Consider the following 22,523-nt stretch of genomic DNA (forward strand, 5'->3'; position numbering starts at 1 on the left):
AATATCATCCATTGAAGATCTAGATAAGGAATGAGCTTTCGGTGGCTTTGGTAAAGACAAACTCAGTTGTTCATAAACAAAGGTAATACAATGAAATCAATTAGCCATTTAGCTAAGGTCACTTTAGAAACAAATAACTGTTCTGATTTCCTCAAATTTTTGGTTCTATGTAGATAAAAGAATAATTGTCTGGGAACATCCAAAAATATATAACATATACTCTCCTTTAATGTTGGATCCTGACACCACCTTTGGAAGAAAACAAGGACTAGTTCATAAGAATACCCTATCCTTATGAAAAATCAAATAAGGAGGCTTGCAAGACAGGGCCTGTAGTTTTGTAACTCCTCTAGCAGAGGTAATGGCAACTAAAAAGATAGTTTTCCAGGTTAAAAAAATGAGTTGACACTTAGCTGATGTTTCAAATGGATATTGTGTCAATGATTGTAAAACAATATTTAAATACCATGGAGGAGTGGGGTCTTTTACTGGGGTCTAAGAAGAAAAGTTCCCCTTAGAAAGGCTTTACAACATTTGGAAGAGGCTAAAAATGAATTGATTATGCCAATACAGAAATTGGAAATGGCAGCTAATTGTACTTTAACAGTGGAAGAGCTAGTGCCTTCACTGAAAATTGTAGCTAAAATTTTGAGTACTTTAGGAACCGATGCTGAAAAAGGATCAATGTCTTTTTACTGCACCCAGAAAACAAATCTTTTCCATTTACTTCTCTAAAGTTTTCTAGTGGAAGCTTTAAGGGAGGATAAAAGAATGTGGCAGACATGAGAGGAGAGTCTTGGCTGTCTAGCTATCAATGGAAGTGGAGAAACCATGCATTCAACTTTACTCCTAGAATGGATGCATTATGTCTTTTGGGTGAGAAAGAAGGTCTGAAAATGGATCCAAAATCCATGGCGGGCAAAGTAGATTAGGCCAGTGAGAAGGAAACTAGATCTGATGAGGCTAAGAAGAGGCAATGAGGATAACTGTGCTCTTCAACTGAGATGCTTTCTGAAGAAACTTGGGGATTAGTGGTACTTGGAGGTAAGTGTACAGGAGACTGGGGGTCCAGTGACGGAACCTGCTGCATTTGTTGTTGAGGGGAGATGCAAAGAGGTCACATCAAAGTTGGCCCCATCGAGGGAAAATCTTTTCCACAACTATCATGTTGAGGGACGACTCATGAGGCATTAGAGTGGACCTGCTTAACTTGTCTGCTATCATGTTGGATTTCCCAGGACTGTGCATTGCTATCAGAAACTGGATGAGATTGCCCACTGCCACACTCTCTTAGCGTCTTATCACAGGAGGTAAGATTTGGTTCCTCCTTGTTTGTTGATGTACCAGACCACTGCCATATTATCCGTCTGAACTGCAATAGTTCTTGAGGGAAGTGAGTCTTAAAAAGCCTGCAATGCTAGAAGGACAGCTGCCATCTCTCGGACATTTATATGCATGTTTGCCTCTTTGGGGGACCATGTGCCTTGGACTGTCTTTCCCAAGAAATGCCCCCCCACCCTATCTGGGAAGCATCTGTGGTAACTATGGCCCTGAGCTAAGGGAGAATAAAGAGGTGGCCTTGCATTATCCGATCAGAGTATATCCACTATGGGAGGTAATTTTTGAAGGCCTGAGTTATCTTGATTTGGATGGATAAAGATAGTGAAGAATGGGCCACTGAGTCACTAGGGTCCACTGAAGAATTATCATGTGATTCCTTGCTAGTGGAAGCAAATCTATTGCAGTAGGCATTGACCCCAATGCTTGAAGGATCAGTTGAGCTGAAAGAGAAGTCTGAATGATCTTTTTGACCTGGAATCAAATGGTTTGGGTCCTTGACAGAAGGAGACAGGCTTTCATAGATACCATGTTGAACAAAGCTCCAGTGAACTCCTATATTTTAGCTGGTTTGATTTGAGATTTCTAGTAATTGATGGTAATTCCCAGGTGAGAGCATAACTGGAGTAGATAATCTTGTGCTTTGATCAGATGATACCTGGTCAGAGCAGTTATGAGACAGTCATCCAAATATGGAAACTCCCAGAATCCGAAGTTCTGTAGCCTCAAATGAGCTGCTACTACTGCCATACATTTGGTGAATACACTGGGTGCTGTGGTGAGACCAAAGGGCAGAGCTCTCAGTTGGTAATGACTGGCTCCCAGCTAAAAGTGTAGCTATCTCTTGGAGCATCTGTTCATTTTGATATGATAGTACACATCATGAAGCTCTACCAATCTCATCCAATCATCCTTCTGCTGAAAAGACAGAATGGACTGAACTGTTACCATCTGGAACTTGGTGTACTTAACAGACTTGTTCAGAATACTGAGATTCAAAACTGGTTTCAAGTCCCTTGTTTTCTTCAGTATTAAAAGAATCTTGAGCAAGTTCCAGACTCTGGTCTGTGGGGACCTCTTGGATAAATCTTCTTTTTTAGCAGCTTGTTTATTTCTAATGCTGCTGCTTCTCTCTGACTGGGTGGAATATTGGGTATTTTGTTTACTGTCAAAGGGAGTGGTAGGGAAAAGGGTATTACATAACCTGTGGTAGTAATTTTCTGAACCCATGAATTTTTTGTAATTCCTAGCCAGGCTCTCCTGTGCAGTGATAAATAAACCCCAACTGCCTACAGAGGTGGATAGTCAGTCCTCCTTTCAGGAGTGCTGGTGGGATCTGTCAGAGAATATATCTCTAGATCCCTGGTTCTGCAGACCACCTCTGCCACATGGGTGGTATCTTCCATTAGAATTCCCCTCTCTGCCCCTGGGGACCTATCTTTACGTGGATCTTGAAAGGGGCCCTGGCACTTTCTGAACCACATTTTTGGCAACCTCAATGATTCACTTTGAGGTGTCAAAAACATATGCCCACAGCAGACAGGGTTTTGCCTTTCCAGTCACACCTGGATAGTGTGTATTTTACTTTGGGGACAAGTGAAGAACTTCTGTCAAAAGGAGCATTGACAAAGGAAGACTTGAAGGGCTGCACTAGATCACAGAGGTGCATACAGGCATGTCTCCTAATGGAAATGCCCAAACTTGCTACCCCTGAGGTACCTTCAGCTGCATAGGAGTTATGTCTCATTGACAAGTTTGAAATAGACTGTAGGTAGCCACCTGTGAGGCAATCAAGCTCTTTGCCTCAGAAGTAATGGCCCCAGAGAGGGATTTAGTAAGTTGTTTAATTAAATCCCTCTGGAGTCTAGTGAAGTGTGCTAAATAATTCATTGACTGAAGTGCAAATGTCACTGAAGCATATACACACTTCCCAAATCTGTTCAATGCCCTAGAGTCCCTGTTAGGGGGCTGGACAGAGAAACTTTGATCTGCTAGTTCCTACTTCATGGCCGCCGCTATGACCATCGTATCAACTGGTACTCCCTTGGTCCAGAATTCCCTGTCCTTTGGTGGTGTCAAGATCCTGTCTGGTCTCTTGAGGATCAGCTCAACAGAATCAGGTGCCTTCCATCCACATTGAGAGATCAAATCATTGAGCTCATCAGTGAGTGGAGTCACCCAGCAGGTAGACAGTCCAGCTCCAAGAGCCTCCAGGAATACCAAGTCCTCTTGGGAAGGGTTATCGATAGACCAATCAACCCTTTGTTTAAGATTTTCTAGAATCCAAAGGAGACATCATCCAGTGCTGATCTTGTGGACCTTTCTCCGTCATCAAAGTCAGTATCCTCTGTGATAAACTCTTGAGGAGAGTCTAAATTCCTCCTCTTGCACTTTATCTTCCTAGGGACTTCTTTGGTGGGATGTTCCAAAGAAGTATCAGAAGAGTTTGATGGGTATCCTGGTGACTTATCTGGACTGGCTGTCCCTGTGGCACAGGAAGTTGAGATGCAAAGACAGCTGGGGCTGGGAAGTAGGAGCCAAGGCAGGTGGAAACGTCCTTTCTCTACGAGCAGAGAAAGCTCTCACTACTACCTTGAAAGCAGAATGCCTTGGAGAGAAAGTAATCGATGGTTCTGAGAAGACATTCTTCCATACCATAATCTCCCTTTGACACGAAGGCAAACCACTTGAGGAAGAAGTCAGAACTGAGCTGTCCAGTGCCAAGGATCTGAAGGAGAGAGGCAGCTTGACAACTTCAGAGTCAACTCCAACACCCCAGGAATCATCTAGCTCTGAAGTGCTCAGAGCCAGTGCACTCAGACACACCGCTGAAATCAAAAATACCATGATCTTCAGATCCAATGTAGATGGCTCTGGAATCCTAGGATTTGACTAATCAAAAACCAAAAAACGATTGAGCAAGTGGTTTTGCATCAACATTCTTTATCTGAAAAATAGGAAGGATGAAACTATACTGCTGGGATATATTGATTGCCTGACTGCAGTCTTCAGAGATTTACTAGAAATTAAAATTTTTGAAGGGACAGAGGAAAAATCTGAGGAAAAGTCAGGGATGTTTTGCAAAATCAGGAACAGCTGAGAGATGCATGGTTTGAGGGAGGAGATGAACTACTTTGCACTGTATGCATTATGCTTTTATTTGATCACAGTGAGACATCTGGGGTGTAGACAGGCAAGAAAGTGACAGCAATTGCTCTGTGTTTGTGTGTGTGTGTGTGTGTGTGTGTGTGTGTGTGTGTGTGTGTGTGTGTGTGTGTGTGTGTGTGTGTGAGAGAGTGAGTGTGTGTGTTTCTGCTTATAATTTGCATGAGTCTGTCTGAGTTTCTGCAAGTGTGTGTGTGTGTGTGTGTGTGTGTGTGTGTGTGTGTGTGTGTGTGTGTGTATGTATGTGTGTAGACATTAAATTTCTACATAATGTATATGTTTATGTAGATTTCAGATGTCAAATATGTCTCCAACAGCAATTATGTATCCTGAGGCTTGGGCAAGATGATTGCTATTCTGACTTGCAATGGACAGCATATGTCTTTATTTCAAGGGCTTCTGCACACTGTCAAAATACATTTCTAGGCTGATTCCACTTAATAGACACATTACAGTTGCAAATTCATCAAACCCAAAGATGGACCACATTAAGGTGCCTCTTCTCAATGCCGGAAGTCTCAATAACAAACTGCCTGATCTTGAAGTACTCCAACTGGAACATATCCATGTTTGTGGTGTTACAGAGAGTTGGTTTAAATGTAAAGACAGTCCATCCATATCTGCTTTTTGCAGCTAGCATACCTTCAGGCCCAATAGTAATTGTGGTGGTGTTTCCATATTTGTCAGGGACAATATCACATTGAGATTTTCAGAGACCCACATACAGAGTTCCTAGAACTTCAGATCGCTATGAACAAGACAAGCTATCTTCTTGTAGCATGCTAGATGACCTGTCTGTGCCCCAAGCTAATTATGCAAGATTTCTAAAGGCTTTAGAAAAAAATACTATTACTTATTGTGTGTAGCCAAGTGAAGATATCAAGAGTGCCAGTAGCCATAGCAGAACAGTATGTGTTAGTGGCTGCTACATCATGGCACACTGAGGCCATATGAGCAACAACTGAAGGTATCATCAGTACTTTGTGTCACCGCTTCAGAGGTACTGTCAGTGTAGAATATAGTCCCACCTCACAGTCCACAATACACTGTACCACAGCCATGCAGGCAGAGAAACCATAAATGACCTAAACTAACTATACTGTCCGCAAGTGGAAGTGAGGAGGATGCATGGATTATAATCCCAGTAGATGCAAGGGTATGTGAGACAATATCTGTCTTAACTACAGATACCTTCCACTGACCTACAGTGGACATGTTAGGGATATTTCAAACGTCAGCCTTAGGTATCCTACACTAGTCCCTTGACATAATGTAAAGAAGCATGTCAGTTTCCCCAGCACTGCAGAAGAGAGAACAATTTCTCTGAGGTTGTAGACTGTGCATGTTACCATCAGGGCCCTATCCAGTTCACAGGGACAGAGAGGTACATTAATCAGAAGGGCTTCCAGTCTCAGAACTGCCAGGTGGTGTGTAACATGTAGTGCTACATATATATATAGATATATATATATATATATATATATAGATATATATATATATATATATATATATATACCACACACACACACACACACACACACACACACACACACACGCATATATATATATATATATATATATATATATATATATATAATATAATAAAATATACATATTCTAAAATTCTAATTCAGTTTAGAGAAAGAGTATGTTTCTATACACATCTCTAAAAAAGCTTTGGCAAAGTATCTTCAAAAGACAATAGAACAATAAAATCAAATCAATTGTTTATAACAAAATCAATTATAAATAAGTAGCAGTGGGATTCATTATGTCCTTAGCTTCCACAAATTTAGTCCTGTCAGAATGGAAACATACTGCTATAAGGCACATTGAATGGTTTTATTGACAGGATCCCGGTAAATGAATGTGAGGGTGATATAGTTAACAAGAAAGAAACCTCAGAGACTAGGTGGATAATTAGGCTGAGGGCTGATAGGGGCATGGGACTGAATGATAGGGTCCCTTTAAAACCCATTTTGAAGAACAGGAAACTTTTTAAATAAAGCGTGCCTTTTTTATTCGTCTAGAAGAATGTTTTATATACATTCAAGTATTTGTAGACATATTGCATATGTTTTATTGTGTTTATGTATAGAGTTTATGGAGGTTTAATCGGGTTTTATATGAGATGTTGAGTTTTACATGAGATGCTGAACCTTTTACACAGCAAGCTTTAACTATATGGTTATTGCTTTAAATTGTTTTTCGTTGTTAATTCCCTGGTGAATGATGTGATGTAGTATATTTATCTGTCAACATTTTTATTTTGTATAGTGAATAAAGCTATATAGTCTTTCTTTGTAAGTTTCTTTTTAAATGAATTGAATTGTAACACTAAGTTTTTGAAGTTTACAGGTTTCATCTCTTACACTAAAATTCATTTTCTTTGATACAGAAATTTCATTCAGTACTGAAGTTACAAGCTTTAATACTACAGTAAATCTACTTTTGCTAATTTATACTTACACAGTAACAGTTGTTATGCAAAATATTTAAAGGACAATGCATTGAAAAATCAGATTGTTAGAATTTCAAGATTCACTTCTAATGGATAAATATTTACAAAATACTTTGAATCACAAATTGATTTATCCATTCAGAGGTATAATTGTAAACTATGGAGGAAATAATAGCACAATACAGTATTGAATATGGAAACATGTTTTCTGCCAGTATTATTACTACATTTTGACAGTAGAAATGACAGGAGCCCTTAAAGGTTTATAGGTGTGTACTAGGGTAATGGCCCTGGAGTCTTTACAAGCCTAGCCCAAAAAAATTGCCCAGGCACCGTGCCACCCGATGTTAGTTCACAGTGCCCCTATCCAGTAGGGCAACTGTGTCCACTCGTCAAGATTTTGCTTGAAGAGGGCCAGTGAGGTGCTCTGCTTGACATGAATGGGAAGCTTATTCAAGAGTACGGGCAGTCTTTGGGAGATGAACCTGTCCCTCCAGCATGTTCTGTTAATTGTGATAATGAGTTGGTGCTCTCTGGAGCGTATGGCACAGGGGGATTTTTATTTCTTTAGGTGTAGCATTTCAAGTAGGGCTGGGTTGGACATGGCTTTGTAAGTCAAGCAGAGATCACCTCTAAGTATATGATAAGAGACCGAGAACAGTGGAAGTTTATTGAGTCTGTCCATGTAGGACATGTGTTTAATGTCTAGGATCCTTTTTGTGGGGTACGTTTGTGTCCTCTCCAGCTGTTGTATGTGTCTGGTCAGGTATATGCCAAACAGGGCATTATATGTTCAATGACTGGCTAAGGAGGGATGAGAAGAGAGTAGAGAGGGATGATGACCTCATTCTTCCTGGATGTGAAACCTTTGGTTATAAGATGTGCCATGTAGGAGGACTTTCTGACCATAGTGGCAATGTGGTGGTCAAAGGTGGGGTGGCTGTCGACCTGGGTGCCTATATCCCTCATGGTCCCTTCAGTGTTCAGTGGGCTCCCATCAACTTGGTAATTCATGGGAACTAAGTTTTTTCCAAAGGGGATGATAATGCATATTTTGGCATGAAGCTTCAGGCCATGGTTCCGGCACCAGTCATTGGCCTCAGAGAGGCCCTTTTGTAGGATGTCTGCATGACTTGGGGAGTTGATAATGACCCCTAGCTTACAGTCATCTGCAGACTTGGTCAGCCAGAGTTCTTCTGTGTTGGCCTGAACTTCTGAGAAGTAGATGCCAAACAGGACAAGGTCCAGCACTGAGCCCTGTGGGACTCCACTTATGACTGGTCAACAGTCTGACTTGAAATCCACAACTTTCACTCTGTGGGTCCTGCCTGTGAGTAATTTGCAACCCACCTAGTGATATAAGGATTGATGCCTAGTTTGATGAGTTTATCAATGATACCTGTGTGGAGAATGGTATCAAAGGCCTTGGCCAGGTCGAGGTAGGCTGTATGCACTGCCTTACCCTCATCCACAGCCTTGGGACTGCCCTGAAGACAACAACCAGGTTCAGCAGGCAGGATCTCCCCTTGACAAAGCCAAACTGTGTGGGGTCAAGAGTTTGGAGATTGCCTATATCTTTGTTAAGCAGGTCCATGATGATGCACTCCATAGCTTTGTATACCAGACTCGTCAGGCTAATGGGGTGATAGTTCCCAGGGGTCTGTAGTTGCTCCCCATTTATGGAGTGGGATGACTGTAGCAGTTCGCCATTCATTTGAGACACAGCCTGAGGTAAGGCTGTGATTGAACAGGGCACACAGATGTGGTGTCAGTTCATTTTGTAGCTCATGTAGGATGCAGCCAGGGATATTATCAGGTTCCATGGACATTGTATTCTTGGCTTTGGACAATGCAGCTTTTATGTGTGCCACAGAAATGGTGGGTACAGACTTTCTTCTGGTATTTTGATAGGGCCCTGGGGGAGAGAGGGGTAAAGCTGGCACTGAATCTGTCAGCCAGTATGTTGGCTATATCTGCTGGCTCAGTATAGAAGGTGCCATTGTGCAATAACTCAGAGCAAATCTGGGTATTGCCTTGGAGGTTTCTGATATAGCTATAGAAGGCTTTGTGTTTGTTTTTGGTGTCAGCCGCAATTCTGCCTTCATAGCTGGCTTTAAAGGATTTGATAAGGGATCTCAGCTTGTTGTTGAGACTGATAAGGGAGGTTTTCCAGTCTTGTGACTTCATTTTTTTTTACAACAGTTTCTTCTTTCTGTTGTAGAGTTTATTGATGGGTGGGGACCACCAGATTGGCTTCCATTTTGTGGAGGAGAGCATCTTAGTTTTATTTGGTATGGCAAGGTCCATGCATTTGTGTACGTGCTTGTACAGTGCATTGGTGTATGATTCGGCAGTCATGCAGCTATTTTCCATTGGCATGGGTGCCGAGAAGTTAGCTACCTCTGTTTTTAGGGGCCCAAAGTCAGCTATAGAGAAGTTTTTCAGGTAAGTCACCTTAGCAGGGGGTGCAGGTGAGATGGAGATTACCATGGTGATCAGTTTGTGGTCGTATTTAACATGATCTGTGTGTATTCCACGTACTGTAGATTCTACTAGACTGAAGAATGTGGTGAGAAACAACTGGCATCTTCTGATGGGTCATTCTGATTTGGTAGGATTTTTAGATAACAGACATATATTTATGATCAGATGGGATCCTAATCTGAAAACTATATCTGGGGCACATGGATGTCTGCAAGGTACCAAAAGGAATAATAATGCTTTGGGGAACTTTCCCATCTAGCTTACTTGAATAATACAGGTATATAGAGCAGAACCAATAAAAAATCTGATTTATACTGATCTCATTTATTGTGTAAAAGACATTATGAATGCAGTACTGAAGGAGTGTTTTTTTATTGTGACATGTCATTGCTGTAACAGCCTCTACATAGGCAAAATCACATAGGAACTGTTGAAAGAATTTATGAACACCTTAACAGAATCATGAGTAAAAAGGGAAGACTGCTCTTTTTAAGCACACAAAAACTGTATAAATTGACATTTTTTATTTTTCTTTATAGAAGTTTGGCCAAGCTAAGTCCTAAGAGCAGAGACCTAGATCCCACCTTATATTTCAAGAGATGTGGTGGTAAATTAAATTAAATGTCACTCAACCACCAAAAAAAAAAAATAAATAAAACACAGGGAAAGGAAGCACTTGGCTACCTTATGAACGAAACACAGACCACGACATGTCATACACACCCAGGTGGAGGGCTGCACTCCCACACCCTGTCAACTACATATACCAACTCTGAGATTGCACTACAGTGGGGAAAAGGGCAATTTCCTAGCACTGGCCAACTGCTTCCTTTCCCTGTGGAATTTTTCACTCGTGAATGTTTGCTTTAATGAACGTTTGCTCTTTTCTTCTTTTCTATGAAAAGCGTTTCAGCAATGTGTGGTTCGATTATGTAAAGTAGACCCATATATATATATATATATATATATATATATATATATATATATGTAAAACACTTACTAACTAATAATGTGTTGGCACTGAAACAATTCTAAGTAACAAAATAGTTTGCGCAACAAAATAAAAGATGTATGTAGCATTTAGATTTGTATTAATATATGCAAAATAACTAGAATTTGTGGTTTGTTTGCTGGTGTGTTACTGTTTCATATCATAGACTGGCTGTATGGAGTAAAGGCTGGTGATATTTTTGACTCTGAACTGGTTTGGAACCAGCATCATATGGGTTCATCAGTTCTAGGTTTAATCAGATGATTTGAATGAAGTGCTATGACTAAATCATGCCTGAGACTTACGGCTTTGTCTCTGGATACAGAGTACCCTATATTTCAGCAAAGCATATGCCCTGCAAAGAACATTAATTAAAAAAAACTGTCTGTGTGTGGAGAGGGGTTAGCATCTTCCCCTAGCCTATTAACCGGTTGAGCGCTCCATTGTTTTCTGCTGTTATCAGTTGTCTGGAGTATTTGTAACAAATACTTCCCAACAGAGTGGGGAAAATTAGCAGTGACTTGTATTTATGAGTAGTAATTCATGATGGAGACGTACATTCTCAGAAGAACCAATTCAACGGTCTGGAGTGGATTATGAAGACATGCATTTGCAGGGGTGGGTACAGAGAGCTAGAACAGTCAGGCAGGAAAAGTTCAATGTAGTAAATTTGGAAAAGAGAGACATAAATGAAGCTGTACCCTAAGAATTGAACAAAGGAAGGTATAGGAAGAACTGTCATACCTAACTCTGATCATGCTAGTTCAATAGTGAGAAATAGTGGCAGAGGCTAACAGGAATACTGGAATGGAAGTCCTGTCAAAGAATGATGTCTACCTCAATGGAGTCCAGTCATTCAAAACAACACACAGAATGAGCTTCAATTTGTTTTTATAACTTCCCCCTTCCCGAGCTTTTGCAGTCTTGGAGGTAGCTATAATTTTTGGGAGAGGAATGGATTGCAGCCTTTTTCACACAGGGTGTGAAGGGTTTTATCCCCTCTTTAATATACCTTTAGTTTGTGGGACATTCACTGTATCAGATTCAACTAAATAGGCTTTAGCGCTATAATTCATGGGTAAACCACACTGAGTCCTGCTACTAATCAGGCTTATCTGTGTGTTCTCACTTGGAGTAATGCACACATGTGTCTGAATTCTGACAGTCGGGTTTCAGAAGGTGCCTTAAAATTGTAATGGGATGGAAGGGCCGAGGAGAAAAGGAATACTGGTGCTCCAGGTTTTATGAAGCCAGGAGATCTGGCCTGCTGATGTGTACGATGCCAGAATGTCACATGAATGCATTAAAAAAAACTGTGGAAGAAGATTTTGCCTATGAGGAATGGTGGAAGAGACAAACAGTAACAGTACATGCATCATTTTACAATGGCAGGCTTCACAGTGAAGCTAGAAAAGCACAGCTGATGTGATAAATGAAGTGGAATACCCTGCCTCAATGGGCAGTTTTGGGTGCAAATAATAAGGTCATACAAACATGGAGGTAAAAGGTAAATGGGCTGTGAATTTAATTCAAGTGCTGCGAATGGCGTCTCTGTAACTATCCTTCTTCACCTTCTTCTTCTTCTTCATCATTCTTTTTTAACCTCTTGCATATTTGAGTATATCTGTAGGTCTACATTGTACCACTGCCACAGTCATTTTGTTTCAAGGCACTTGTACCTTCTCTGTGAAATCAGAACAGTATTTCCTCACAAGCATCCCAAATTGTCCCTTTCCATCTGCCAAGATTTATCCTCCTCTCCTTTACACACACACACATATATATATATATATATATATATATATATATATATATATATATATATATATATATTCTAAAATGACTTGTGCATTAACATTGCAGGTTGTTTGTATCACATCCTGTAAATCCAGGTATCTAACTTGTTTCTTCTGTCAGCAGCTTCAGTGACGTTCACCAGTTTTGAAACTTTATTTTGTATATTTTCCTGTAGTCAGTTTTCCTTTCTTCTATATGGTACAAATGATTACAGGAAGGAAGGGTGTCAGTGGGTGGGGATTGGGAGTACCTGCACAGGGTACTAATTGTATAATACATGAACTACAGGAAGTCATCTCATTGTGCTGGCTGTTGTTATCTGTTGCATAGTAACTGTAATATAAAAAGATAGATTTTCATGTACATAAAGAGACAAGCTGCATCATTATACTGACTGCAGCTGTATTAACCTATAAGGGCAGTACACGAAAACTTTTGAATCACAGAGAGCTTCTGGGAATTGTTGTGTAGCTTGTTTAAGAAGTTTGCATTCCTGATAAAAAATATTTCCAAACATAGCGCCATATGAATAAAGCTTTAGAGAAACCCTGCCAATATTCTTGTATTGTTTTATCTATCTGTCTAATATAAGATAATTCACAGTAGGGCATTCTGCTCCAAAACTGAGGAAAAGAAAAGTTTGTTAATCATACTATCATAAAAGAGGTGTACAAGTTTTGTTATGTTCTTCTCTTACAAGAGAGGATACGTGCTAACCACCAGAGAACCACAGCAAGTCATTATTGCAGTTGTAAAAACTGTAAACTTCCCACTGACACACAAAAATGGCAGATGGAAGTCTTTAACAGCTTTTTAAAGCTATTAGTCCATCTGGGGTACACTTAGCTTGTGGCTGCTGTCTATGTATCAGTTAAGTGTTTCATAGCCTTCAAAGTTGTAAAACACTTTGCTCTCCTACATTTTTTTTCTGTAATCAATAGTTCACGAGAGCAACTGAAACACCATACAAATAATTATGATTGAGTCTCTTTGACCATAACAAAGTAATGTGTTCTCAACATGGATGTCAAGATTCACCTCTCAAGTTTTACTCTCGAGGACAATTTTTTGACATCCACATCTCAGACACATAAGTTCATTATGATCTGAGATCCAGTCATAGTCTTTTTGCTATGGCCAAACAAATAGGTAGGAGGACTTGATTCTGCTTGATAAAAGTAGCCAATCAGTGAAAGAGAGTGCTACATGCAAATTACTACCTGGAATGCATTTATCTAATCAGCTGAATTCCACATAAAACAATAAATCTCAGTCTAAATCAGTTTTACTCAGTTAAGGTCTATGTCATATCATAATGTGTAGCTAGAAAGACTACATATGATAAATGGCAAAGTACAGCCAGATACAAAAAAAGCAGGCAGACTTCCTTCACAAAAACCACCACCAGTGGGAAATGAGAACTTCTAATGCAAGTGCTCAGACTTCCCCTCATCTCATTTTGCTTCTCTTTTAGGATATTATTGTTACTATCAGTATACAGCTCAGCAGTTATTTTATCTGAACCTTTTTTTCATTTATTGTAATACACGTTCTCTGCATTTTGTTGTGAAGGGTTTCACTCCAGTGTTACTACAGAGGGCACCAGCACCCAGCAGGATATCAACACGTGTTGCACTAAGGATTTAAATTTGCACTAAGGAATTATGCTTTGCTAACAGTGCCTCTCATTTCATTCAGAGCTCCTGAGGTCCTGAAAGAAGTTGCCCCAGGGTCACAGCCACCTTTCCTTTTGTACGAAGGAGAAGTGAGAACAGATGTCAACAAGATCGAGGAGTTCATTGAAGAGACTCTTTGCCCACCTCAGTAAGTATGTCATGTCTTTTTCATCATTACTTCTACCACAACATTCTGACATGAGCTGTCAAATTAGCTGGTCAGGTTATGCTGGGTGGGAAACCTGTTCATGGCTGGTGAGAGGAAGACGTATGTTTACAGTATACTGACCCTGCTTTGTCCTATATTTACAATGGAAATCAAGATGACAGGCTAAGACAGCTAAGTTGTTATTATTTTTACTACAACAAAACAACAATATTTAACTCCAGTTTAACAAGCCTCACATAAATCTCACAATTATAAGTTTAAAGAAAAACTTGAGAATGAAAAAGCTTTTGTTAGCTCACATCCCACTGGAAACTAATTTAATGCCCCATTTTCATTTACCTTAGCTACTTACATTAAACAAATGTTTGCATACAACCTTAAACAATAATAAAACCTTGAAGAAAGTAAGGTCATTTGGCAAAACTCTAGATAGTTAACAGTACGATTGGTCTGAATTTCTTATCTCTAAAGAGCCAGCAGTATACCTAATCATATCCTACTATCAGTAACCATAACAAGTAGTAAATACAGGAAGTACCACCACTAACACAGACCCTTAGAAGCTCCATGTAACCACCTGCAGTACATACTGACAAACAGATTTCCTCATTCATAACTTTCCCACCATCAGTGAAAGAGGAATTTAGAGCTCTGTTTTATTTTTTCTCCATGGCAGGGATTAGCTCAGTCATCATGTTTTTCGCAGGTTGTAAGATACCTGTTATCAGTGGATGATCACTAGACTTAGCCATGTTGTTTAAAGTAAACTTAGCTATTCAGCTGCAGAAGTCTTTCAGTGTCTTTTCTAAGCCTCTTTCTTCCATCCATTCTCAGCTAAAGCATTTATTACTAAATTGACTAAGTTTGACAGAATTGCTATGTCACCTTCAGGCTACAGACTGATTGCCATTTTTGTACAGATACCACATTATATACAAAATATTAGCAGCTTGGATATAATCCTTTCTTACTAAGTTTGTCATGCTACAGCAGGTTAGATTAAGAACCATACCAATAAGAACCATGTTTGAATGTTAATAGGTTTATGTGTTCATAGGTTATTACTACACTAGTGGTCCAGGTGACCATTGGAAAAATCTAGCCATTGTATCTCAGCAAACTTGTAAATGAATCGGCTGACTCAGTCAATGACAGCCATACTAGTTACCCAGTGTTGAACATGAGGATACCAATTGAATCACAGAGACTGGTATCAAAGGTGGCTAGTAAATTGCTCTGTTTGGCATAGAGGGAAGTCCATACCACACGGGAGCTTATTTTGTATTCTGACTCTTAAGTCCCTCCTTGTCTGGAGGAGGTACTTAAGTCTGGACAGAACTGAAGGTCTACACATCCTGTAAACTCAACTGCATGGACACAGATATAGATAATACATAAAAATGGGACATACCACTGCAAGTGAAGAGACTTAAAACTTGTGAAGTGAAATGCAGAAAAATCACAGGTTAAGATCATCAACATACACAAACATGTTTCTCAGTGCAAATGACCTCTCAAAATAAGATCTTCACAAGGACTGATTTGAGCTCTATAAGGTAAATGTTTATTTTTATGGTAAAATATCGATCACATATATTTAATATTTTTTTATTCTTTTGGATACATTACTAAAATGAGAACGGAAAGTATTCGGTTGCATAATACACAAACATATTTGAAAAAACACACTTTTCATTTAAATTGTATATTTTATGTCTATTACATTTTATTACAGTAACAAAACACTTGATAGGGTTTCATTCACGAAAAAATAATCATCTTTCTCAGTCAGGTGTGCTTACCTACTGCACCTAGCTGAACTGGTGCCAAACAAGACACTGCAGGTCAATACATACTCCCCAGATGCACATCGTGCCATATGATGAAAGGACAAGATAAAGTTTATGAGCAGCTGCAGGCAGTTTCATGCTGGCCTGTCATTTAGCATGTATTTTTGGGTTTGATACACTGACATTTTACTCTGGTATAATTGTTATTCCAGTGTAGAACCATCTGGGGCACAAAACACAGTCACACTTTTAGTTTCCTGTGATGTTTACAGATTTGAGAGGCAGAAAGACAGATATATGAAATTATCAACAGAAAAGAACATAGGCTGGCATTCATAGACAAATGTGGTTTACTTGTGCATTACTAATTGGTGACGATTTCACTGAATGATGTGGCTCACATGCATCAGCATTGTCTTAGAATTGCCTGCAAAGTCACTATGCATGTTAATTAGTGCTGTACTATGCGGTGTACATCTGTGAGTCTCATCGATGGTTACCTGAAATAACTAATTTGCTTCATATCAATGAATTTCATTTTAAAACAGGTCTAGTATACAGAATCTTTTTGTATTACTGTTTTTATTCAAATATTTTTCTTCTAGTTATCCCAGATTGTCACCAAGGTATGACAAGTCAAATATGGCTGGCAGTGACATTTTCCATAAGTTTTCCTCCTACATCAAAAATCAAAACCCCGCAATGGAAGAACGTGAGTAAAAAATTGATTTATTAAATAGATGAGCATGTGGATCCTTTTGTATTCAGTGTAGTATAATCATTTCTATGACCTTCAGAAGTATACCATCTTTGTGTAGTATATCCATCCTGTGTATCCAATAGACAAGATGGAAGGACAGTGCAGCAAAACCACTTGGCATAAGATTCAGAGTCTACTACTCAGGAGAAGACAGTCTAGGAATGCTGTGGGAATTGTGGTGATGGACAGGCTTCAGATGACAGTGAAAGTTCTTATCAGAATTAGTGACAGACATATGGCAGTCAGACTCCAATTTACGGATATGGCACTACTCATAATTTCAGCCTGTGCCCCATGGCAGGGTTGTGATAGTGAGGAAGAATGAATTCAGACAGCAGTTGCAGGATCTGCTAGATAAAGCAGGGCAACATGAATTGATGCTGATAATGGGTGACCTAAATGCACATATCAGGACAGACAGAAGAGGATATGAGGACTGTCTGGGTCCACCTGGGAGAAACAAGAGGAATAAAGGAGAGGCCATTCCAGAATTCTATCTGGCAAATGGATTGATAGTAGCCAACACATGGTTCAGAAAGAGAGACATTAACAAGATCACATATAAGCGTGACCAACATGCAATTCAGGTAGATGTCATTCTAGTAAGGAAAGGGCACTGAGATAGAACCAGTTATTGCAAAGTTATCTCCAGTGAAGCAGTCGGCCCGCAGCATAAACCACTTGTTGCCACAATCAGCTGCAAGCAATGCTCAGAGAAGGCTGTAAGTTGAACAGAGACTCAGCTGAAGATCTGGAAGCTGACTGGAGAGAAAGTTCAACAGATCAAGGAATTACTTAGGGGTCTAGCACCTCAAGAAGAAGAAGAAATAGGAGTTGAAGAAGAATGACTGCTCCTCAAGTCAACATTGGACTACAGAACAGAAATGTGACTGAACCAGGTAGGGAAATAAGGTACATAAGGAATGCTGGTGGTGAAATGCAGAAGTCCAGGAAGACATTTAATGAAGGAAGAGGTGCAGGAAAAAGTGGGAGAGAAAAGAGATGGACCAGGCTAAGAAGGAATACAGGTTGGCTAAAAAAGGGACTAAGAAAGGAGTTAAAATAGCAAATAACAAGGCATCAGAAATACTCTACCAGCTTCTGCAAAGTGACTCAGTAGCTTGCACAAAGAAACTATATCAAGTTGAAAGGCAAAGACAAAAAGGTAAAGAAGAAATACAAATCCAAAAGACAAACTAGGAATACTAAACCACAACAAGGAAATCACTTGCTGCTTGAAACCACTCATTTATTGAGTCAAAACACAAGGTTTAGTGCTTTCATTCCTCTGGTAGGAACTTCATCAGAACAATGTTAAAACACAAAACAACTGTTTAAATACATTACTACAACCAATGAGAATCAAATTAAAAATCACATGATTGTATAAAAAGAAATCACATGACTGAATAAAAAGAGAATCACATAACTAAATAAAAGACTTCCACTAAGTAACATAATTCTTAAGTTTTAAAATGTTAAAAGTTTTAAAACTGGTGCAAGTGAGCAGTCATCATTTAAACCGGGTGCAGACATGGCATCCAAATGGATTTGCTACTTTAATTCTTATTGAGTCAAGTGCTCATCTATGATTTTCCCTTGTGCATCCTTTGTGACCTGTTGGATAGCCATAAACCCAAAAGTATGTGTAGGATTAAAACTAATGTGTCTGAACAAAGCTTTGGCGGTTCTCTCTTTTCTATGTCCAAATTGTGTTCGTAAACATGGTCCCTTAATCTACAGGAGGTTTTCCAATATAAAATGAGGGGCAGTGTTGACACTGAGCTAGGTAAACCTCTTTTGAACTAGTGCAGTAGTACTGTCCAATGGTTTTATAGACTTTATTCCTTATACAAAAAGTGTCATCCTCAATAATTTACCTACACTGAGGACAATGCCCACATTTAAAAGTACCCCTCCTTTTCAAGCTACTTCCTACTATTTGGAGTATTCTAGCTGTCATCCACAGCATCAAAAGAGATTTGTGGTTAAGGGTCAGTTAGTCAGACTTGCTATAATGATTTCAGAATCTTATACTTTTAAATTTGAAACTGGCAAACTTATTCAAATGTTTTTGAACAGGAGTTATCCATTAGGTTTGTTATTGGATTTACAATCAGAAGTAATTACCAAAAGAAATCTGGGAGTGTACAGGCCTATGCTGGTCAGGACTGAGGAGCAAGGATCCAGCCCCTTCCCCAGAGTTAATAATAACGTCACTCCAAGCATGAGATATTAATTTATTACTACTTATAATTTGGACAGCCCTAGAATAGCCACAGTGTTAACTCAAAATTGGCCAGTTCTTATTTCTGATTCTTCTATGTTAGCAAAATTTGGCCCGAGACCCACCATTACCTACAGAAAAGATAGATCTTTTAAACAACTACTTGAAAATAGAACAGTAGGATGTAGCTTGAAAAAGGAGAGGTACTTTTAAATGTGGGCATTGTCCTCAGTGTAGGTATATTATTGAGGCTGACACTTTTGTATGAGTAAAGTCTATAAAACCGTTGGACATTACTATTGCACTAGTTAAGTTCACAAGAGGTTTACCTAGTTCAGTGTCAGTAATGACCCTCATTTTATATAGGTAAAACCTCCCGTAGATTAAGGGACCATGTTTATGAACACAATTTGAACAGTAGAAAAGAGAGAACCATCGATGCTTCAGACACATTAGTGTTAATCCTACACATACTTTTGGGTTTATGGTTATTCAACAGGTCAAAAAAGATGCACAAGGGAAAAATCACTGATGAGCATTTGACTCAACAAGAATTAAAGTGGCAAATCTGTTCAAATGCCATGTCTGCACCTGGTTTAAATGATGGGTACTCACTTGGACCAGTTTTAAAACTTAAGAATTATGTTATTTACTGGAAGTCTTCTATACAGTTATGTGATTCTCTTTTTATACAGTCATGTGATTTTTTTTTATACAATCATGTGATTTTTAATTTCATTGTAGTAGTATATTTAAACAGTTGTTTTGTGTTTTAACATTGTTCTGATGAAGTTCCTACCAGATGAATGAAAGCACTAAACCTTGTGTTTTGACTCAATAAATGAGTGGTTTAAAGCAGCAACTGGTTTACTTGTCATGGTAAGGTAAAGTAGAAAGTCAGTCACCATTCATAAGGGACACAAGCAACAACCTGCTCACGAATCCACACAACATCAAAGGCTGATGGAAGGAGTACTTCCAGCAACTTCTGAATGAAGAAACCACCAAAGAAGCTGCACAATCCCAGACACAGGCTACAGTGAAAGAAGAGGAGTAGCCCACCATAGAAGAAGTAAAAACAGTCCAAAGGAAAATGAAGTCAGGGAAGGCAGCAGGCTCAGATGAGGTCACAGCAGATATGATAAAGATGCTGGATGATATAGGGGTACTCATAGAAGTCTGTATAGAAAGGCATATCCCAGATTGCTAAAGAATATGTATACTAGTGCCAATGTTCAGCAGCAAAGGGAACATTCACAACTCAGGGCAGTACAGAGCTATCAGAATCCTGTTACATTGCATGAAAGTTCTGGACAGTGTGATTGGTAAACTATTATGCAGAATAGTAGAAAGCAAGTTGAGAGATGAGCAGTCTGGCTTCATATCAGGATGCAGCACAACTGGCCCAATGTTTGCAGTGGGAGAAATACTTGTGAAGAAGCTAGATCTGTGGAAAAGTCCAACATGGCATACATGGACTTGGAGAAAGCATATGACAAGGTGTCAAGAAAGGTTATTAAGGGAAGTTCTGTAGCAGTCTGAAGTCTCAGAAAAACTGATATAATTAGTGCAAGCCATGTACAAGGACCAAATAATTCAAGTCCAAACAGTGTTTGGTCTTACAGGGGGTTTCCCAGTGGGAGTGGGTGTGCATCAGGTTTCAGCTCTAAGCCTACTGATGTTCATACTGGTGATGGACTACATTATTAATCAGGTTGGACGGGACAGATCAACAAAGATGCATTATGCAGACAATGTGACATTACAGACAGAATCTGAACAACAACTTCAGCAAATGATAGGGGAATGGAATGCAAAACTGAAGGCATATGGGACATCGTAGGTGGATGGGCTCCAGGCTAATTAGCTATATATATATAGATGCACTATCTGACTCAAGATGCACGCACTCGAGGCCCTTCTCAGTATGGAGAACATCGATGTCTGTGCTGTGACTGAAACCTGGTTCAAGGCTCCTGAGAGCACCCCAGCACGATCAGGTTTTACCTCATATCATGCTTTCCGGCCCCAAAATCCGGACAACACCAAGAAAGGAGGGGGGTTGTCCATATTCATCAAGGACACCCACACCTCAAGGTTGGTGGCAACGCACGATGCATCGGAGACCATCCAGGTGCAATTAACCATAGGCAAGACTGCTCTGCAATTTGTAGCATGTTACAGGCCACCCTCTCAAACTCATGAACCTCACATAGCTTTCCTGAAAACACTGGAGGGGATAAATGTATCTCCAAACACCATCATACTAGGTGACTTCAACTACCCTAATATAGACTGGGATCACTACTCAAGCCCAAACACTCTAGCCCAAAGGTTCCTGGAGTTCATAAACTCAAATGCCATGGAACAACTAGTCACCATCCCCACAAGAGGTGAAAACATACTTGATCTCATCATCACGAACATGGGATCACAATGTTCAACACTGGAAGTATACCCCTCACTGGTGAGATCAGATCATAAACTAATCTCACTGGAGGTCCTCATCCCGCCCCCACCTGAGATAAAAAAGACCACAGTGAAGAACTTCTCAAAAGCCGACTTCACACTTCTAAAGACTAGTGTGGTCTTCTTTAAGGCCCCCGAGCCAGCGGAAAACATTACTCAAGCCACTGAATCACTTACAAATGCCTTCTACCAGCACCTACAGGACTGCATGGATCAGGCAATCCCAAACAAAACAAAGACTCTTTGTACCAAAGGCAAGCGTCCAGTCTGGTGGACCCCAGCCATAAACAAGCTCTACAACAAAAGGAGGAAGCTACTACAAGATAGAGCAAAATCCTTAAAAGGTAAGACACCTTTGATCATTATAAGTAAAAAACTAAGAGCCCTCATAAAATCATCCAAGGCAAATTTTGAGAGAAAAATCGCTAAGGACTCAAAAGACAATCATAAGGCCATCTTTAGCTATGTTAGAAACCTGTGAGGAAACTCCCAGATATGCTCAGAATTAGCTCAAAATGATGTGAAAATTACTGAACCTACAGACATTGCCAACATACTGGCTGACAGGTTCAGTGCAAACTTCTCCCCCCCAAAAGGAGAAATATCTATACCAGAGGATTGTAGCCCGCCAAACATCTCTAACGCCCAGCTGAGAACTGCTCTCTCCAAGGCGAAAAACACAGCATCCATGGGACCGGATGGTGTCCCCGGCTGTGTGCTCCATGAACTCAATGAGGAATTAAACCCACAGTTAGGACAGCTGTTTAATCTTAGCCTCACCTCAGGATACATACCCAAGGAGTGGCGCATGGCAACTGTGGTCCCACTTCACAAAGGCGGTGCCTCCACCGACCCTGGAAATTACCGTCCCATTAGCTTGACAAGCCTGATCTGCAAAGCTATGGAGAGGATCATAATGGAACTCATAAATAAAGACATAGGGAACTTGCAGACTTTGGATCCAACCCAGTTTGGCTTTGTCAAAGGCAGATCATGCCTTTTAAACTTGGTTGACTTTTTCGAAACAGTCACCAAGGCCATTGATGAGGGAAAGGCAGTCCATACAGCCTACCTCAACCTGGCAAAGGCTTTCGACACAATACCCCACTCAGGTATCATTGAAAAACTCATCAGCTTAAATGTAAACCCATACATCACAAGATGGGTTGCAAACTGGCTAAGTGACAGAACCCACA

At 39.9% G+C, this 22,523-nt stretch overlaps 1 protein-coding gene across 1 annotated transcript in view; it reads left to right on the top strand.

The window, feature by feature from the left end:
- LOC122791036 (chloride intracellular channel protein 4-like) overlaps positions 1 to 22,523 on the top strand; it is a 266,386-nt gene that overhangs the window by 184,614 nt on the left and 59,249 nt on the right. The window contains exons 3-4 of the mRNA XM_044058811.1: positions 13,935 to 14,060; positions 16,477 to 16,583. Of these exons, the coding sequence (XP_043914746.1) occupies positions 13,935 to 14,060; positions 16,477 to 16,583 (233 nt within the window). The remainder of the gene's footprint in view (positions 1 to 13,934; positions 14,061 to 16,476; positions 16,584 to 22,523) is intronic.

This window comes from Protopterus annectens, chromosome 16.part0 (genome assembly GCF_019279795.1).
Source record: "Protopterus annectens isolate FY-2018-M chromosome 16.part0, PAN1.0, whole genome shotgun sequence".
Lineage (NCBI taxonomy): Eukaryota > Metazoa > Chordata > Ceratodontiformes > Protopteridae > Protopterus > Protopterus annectens.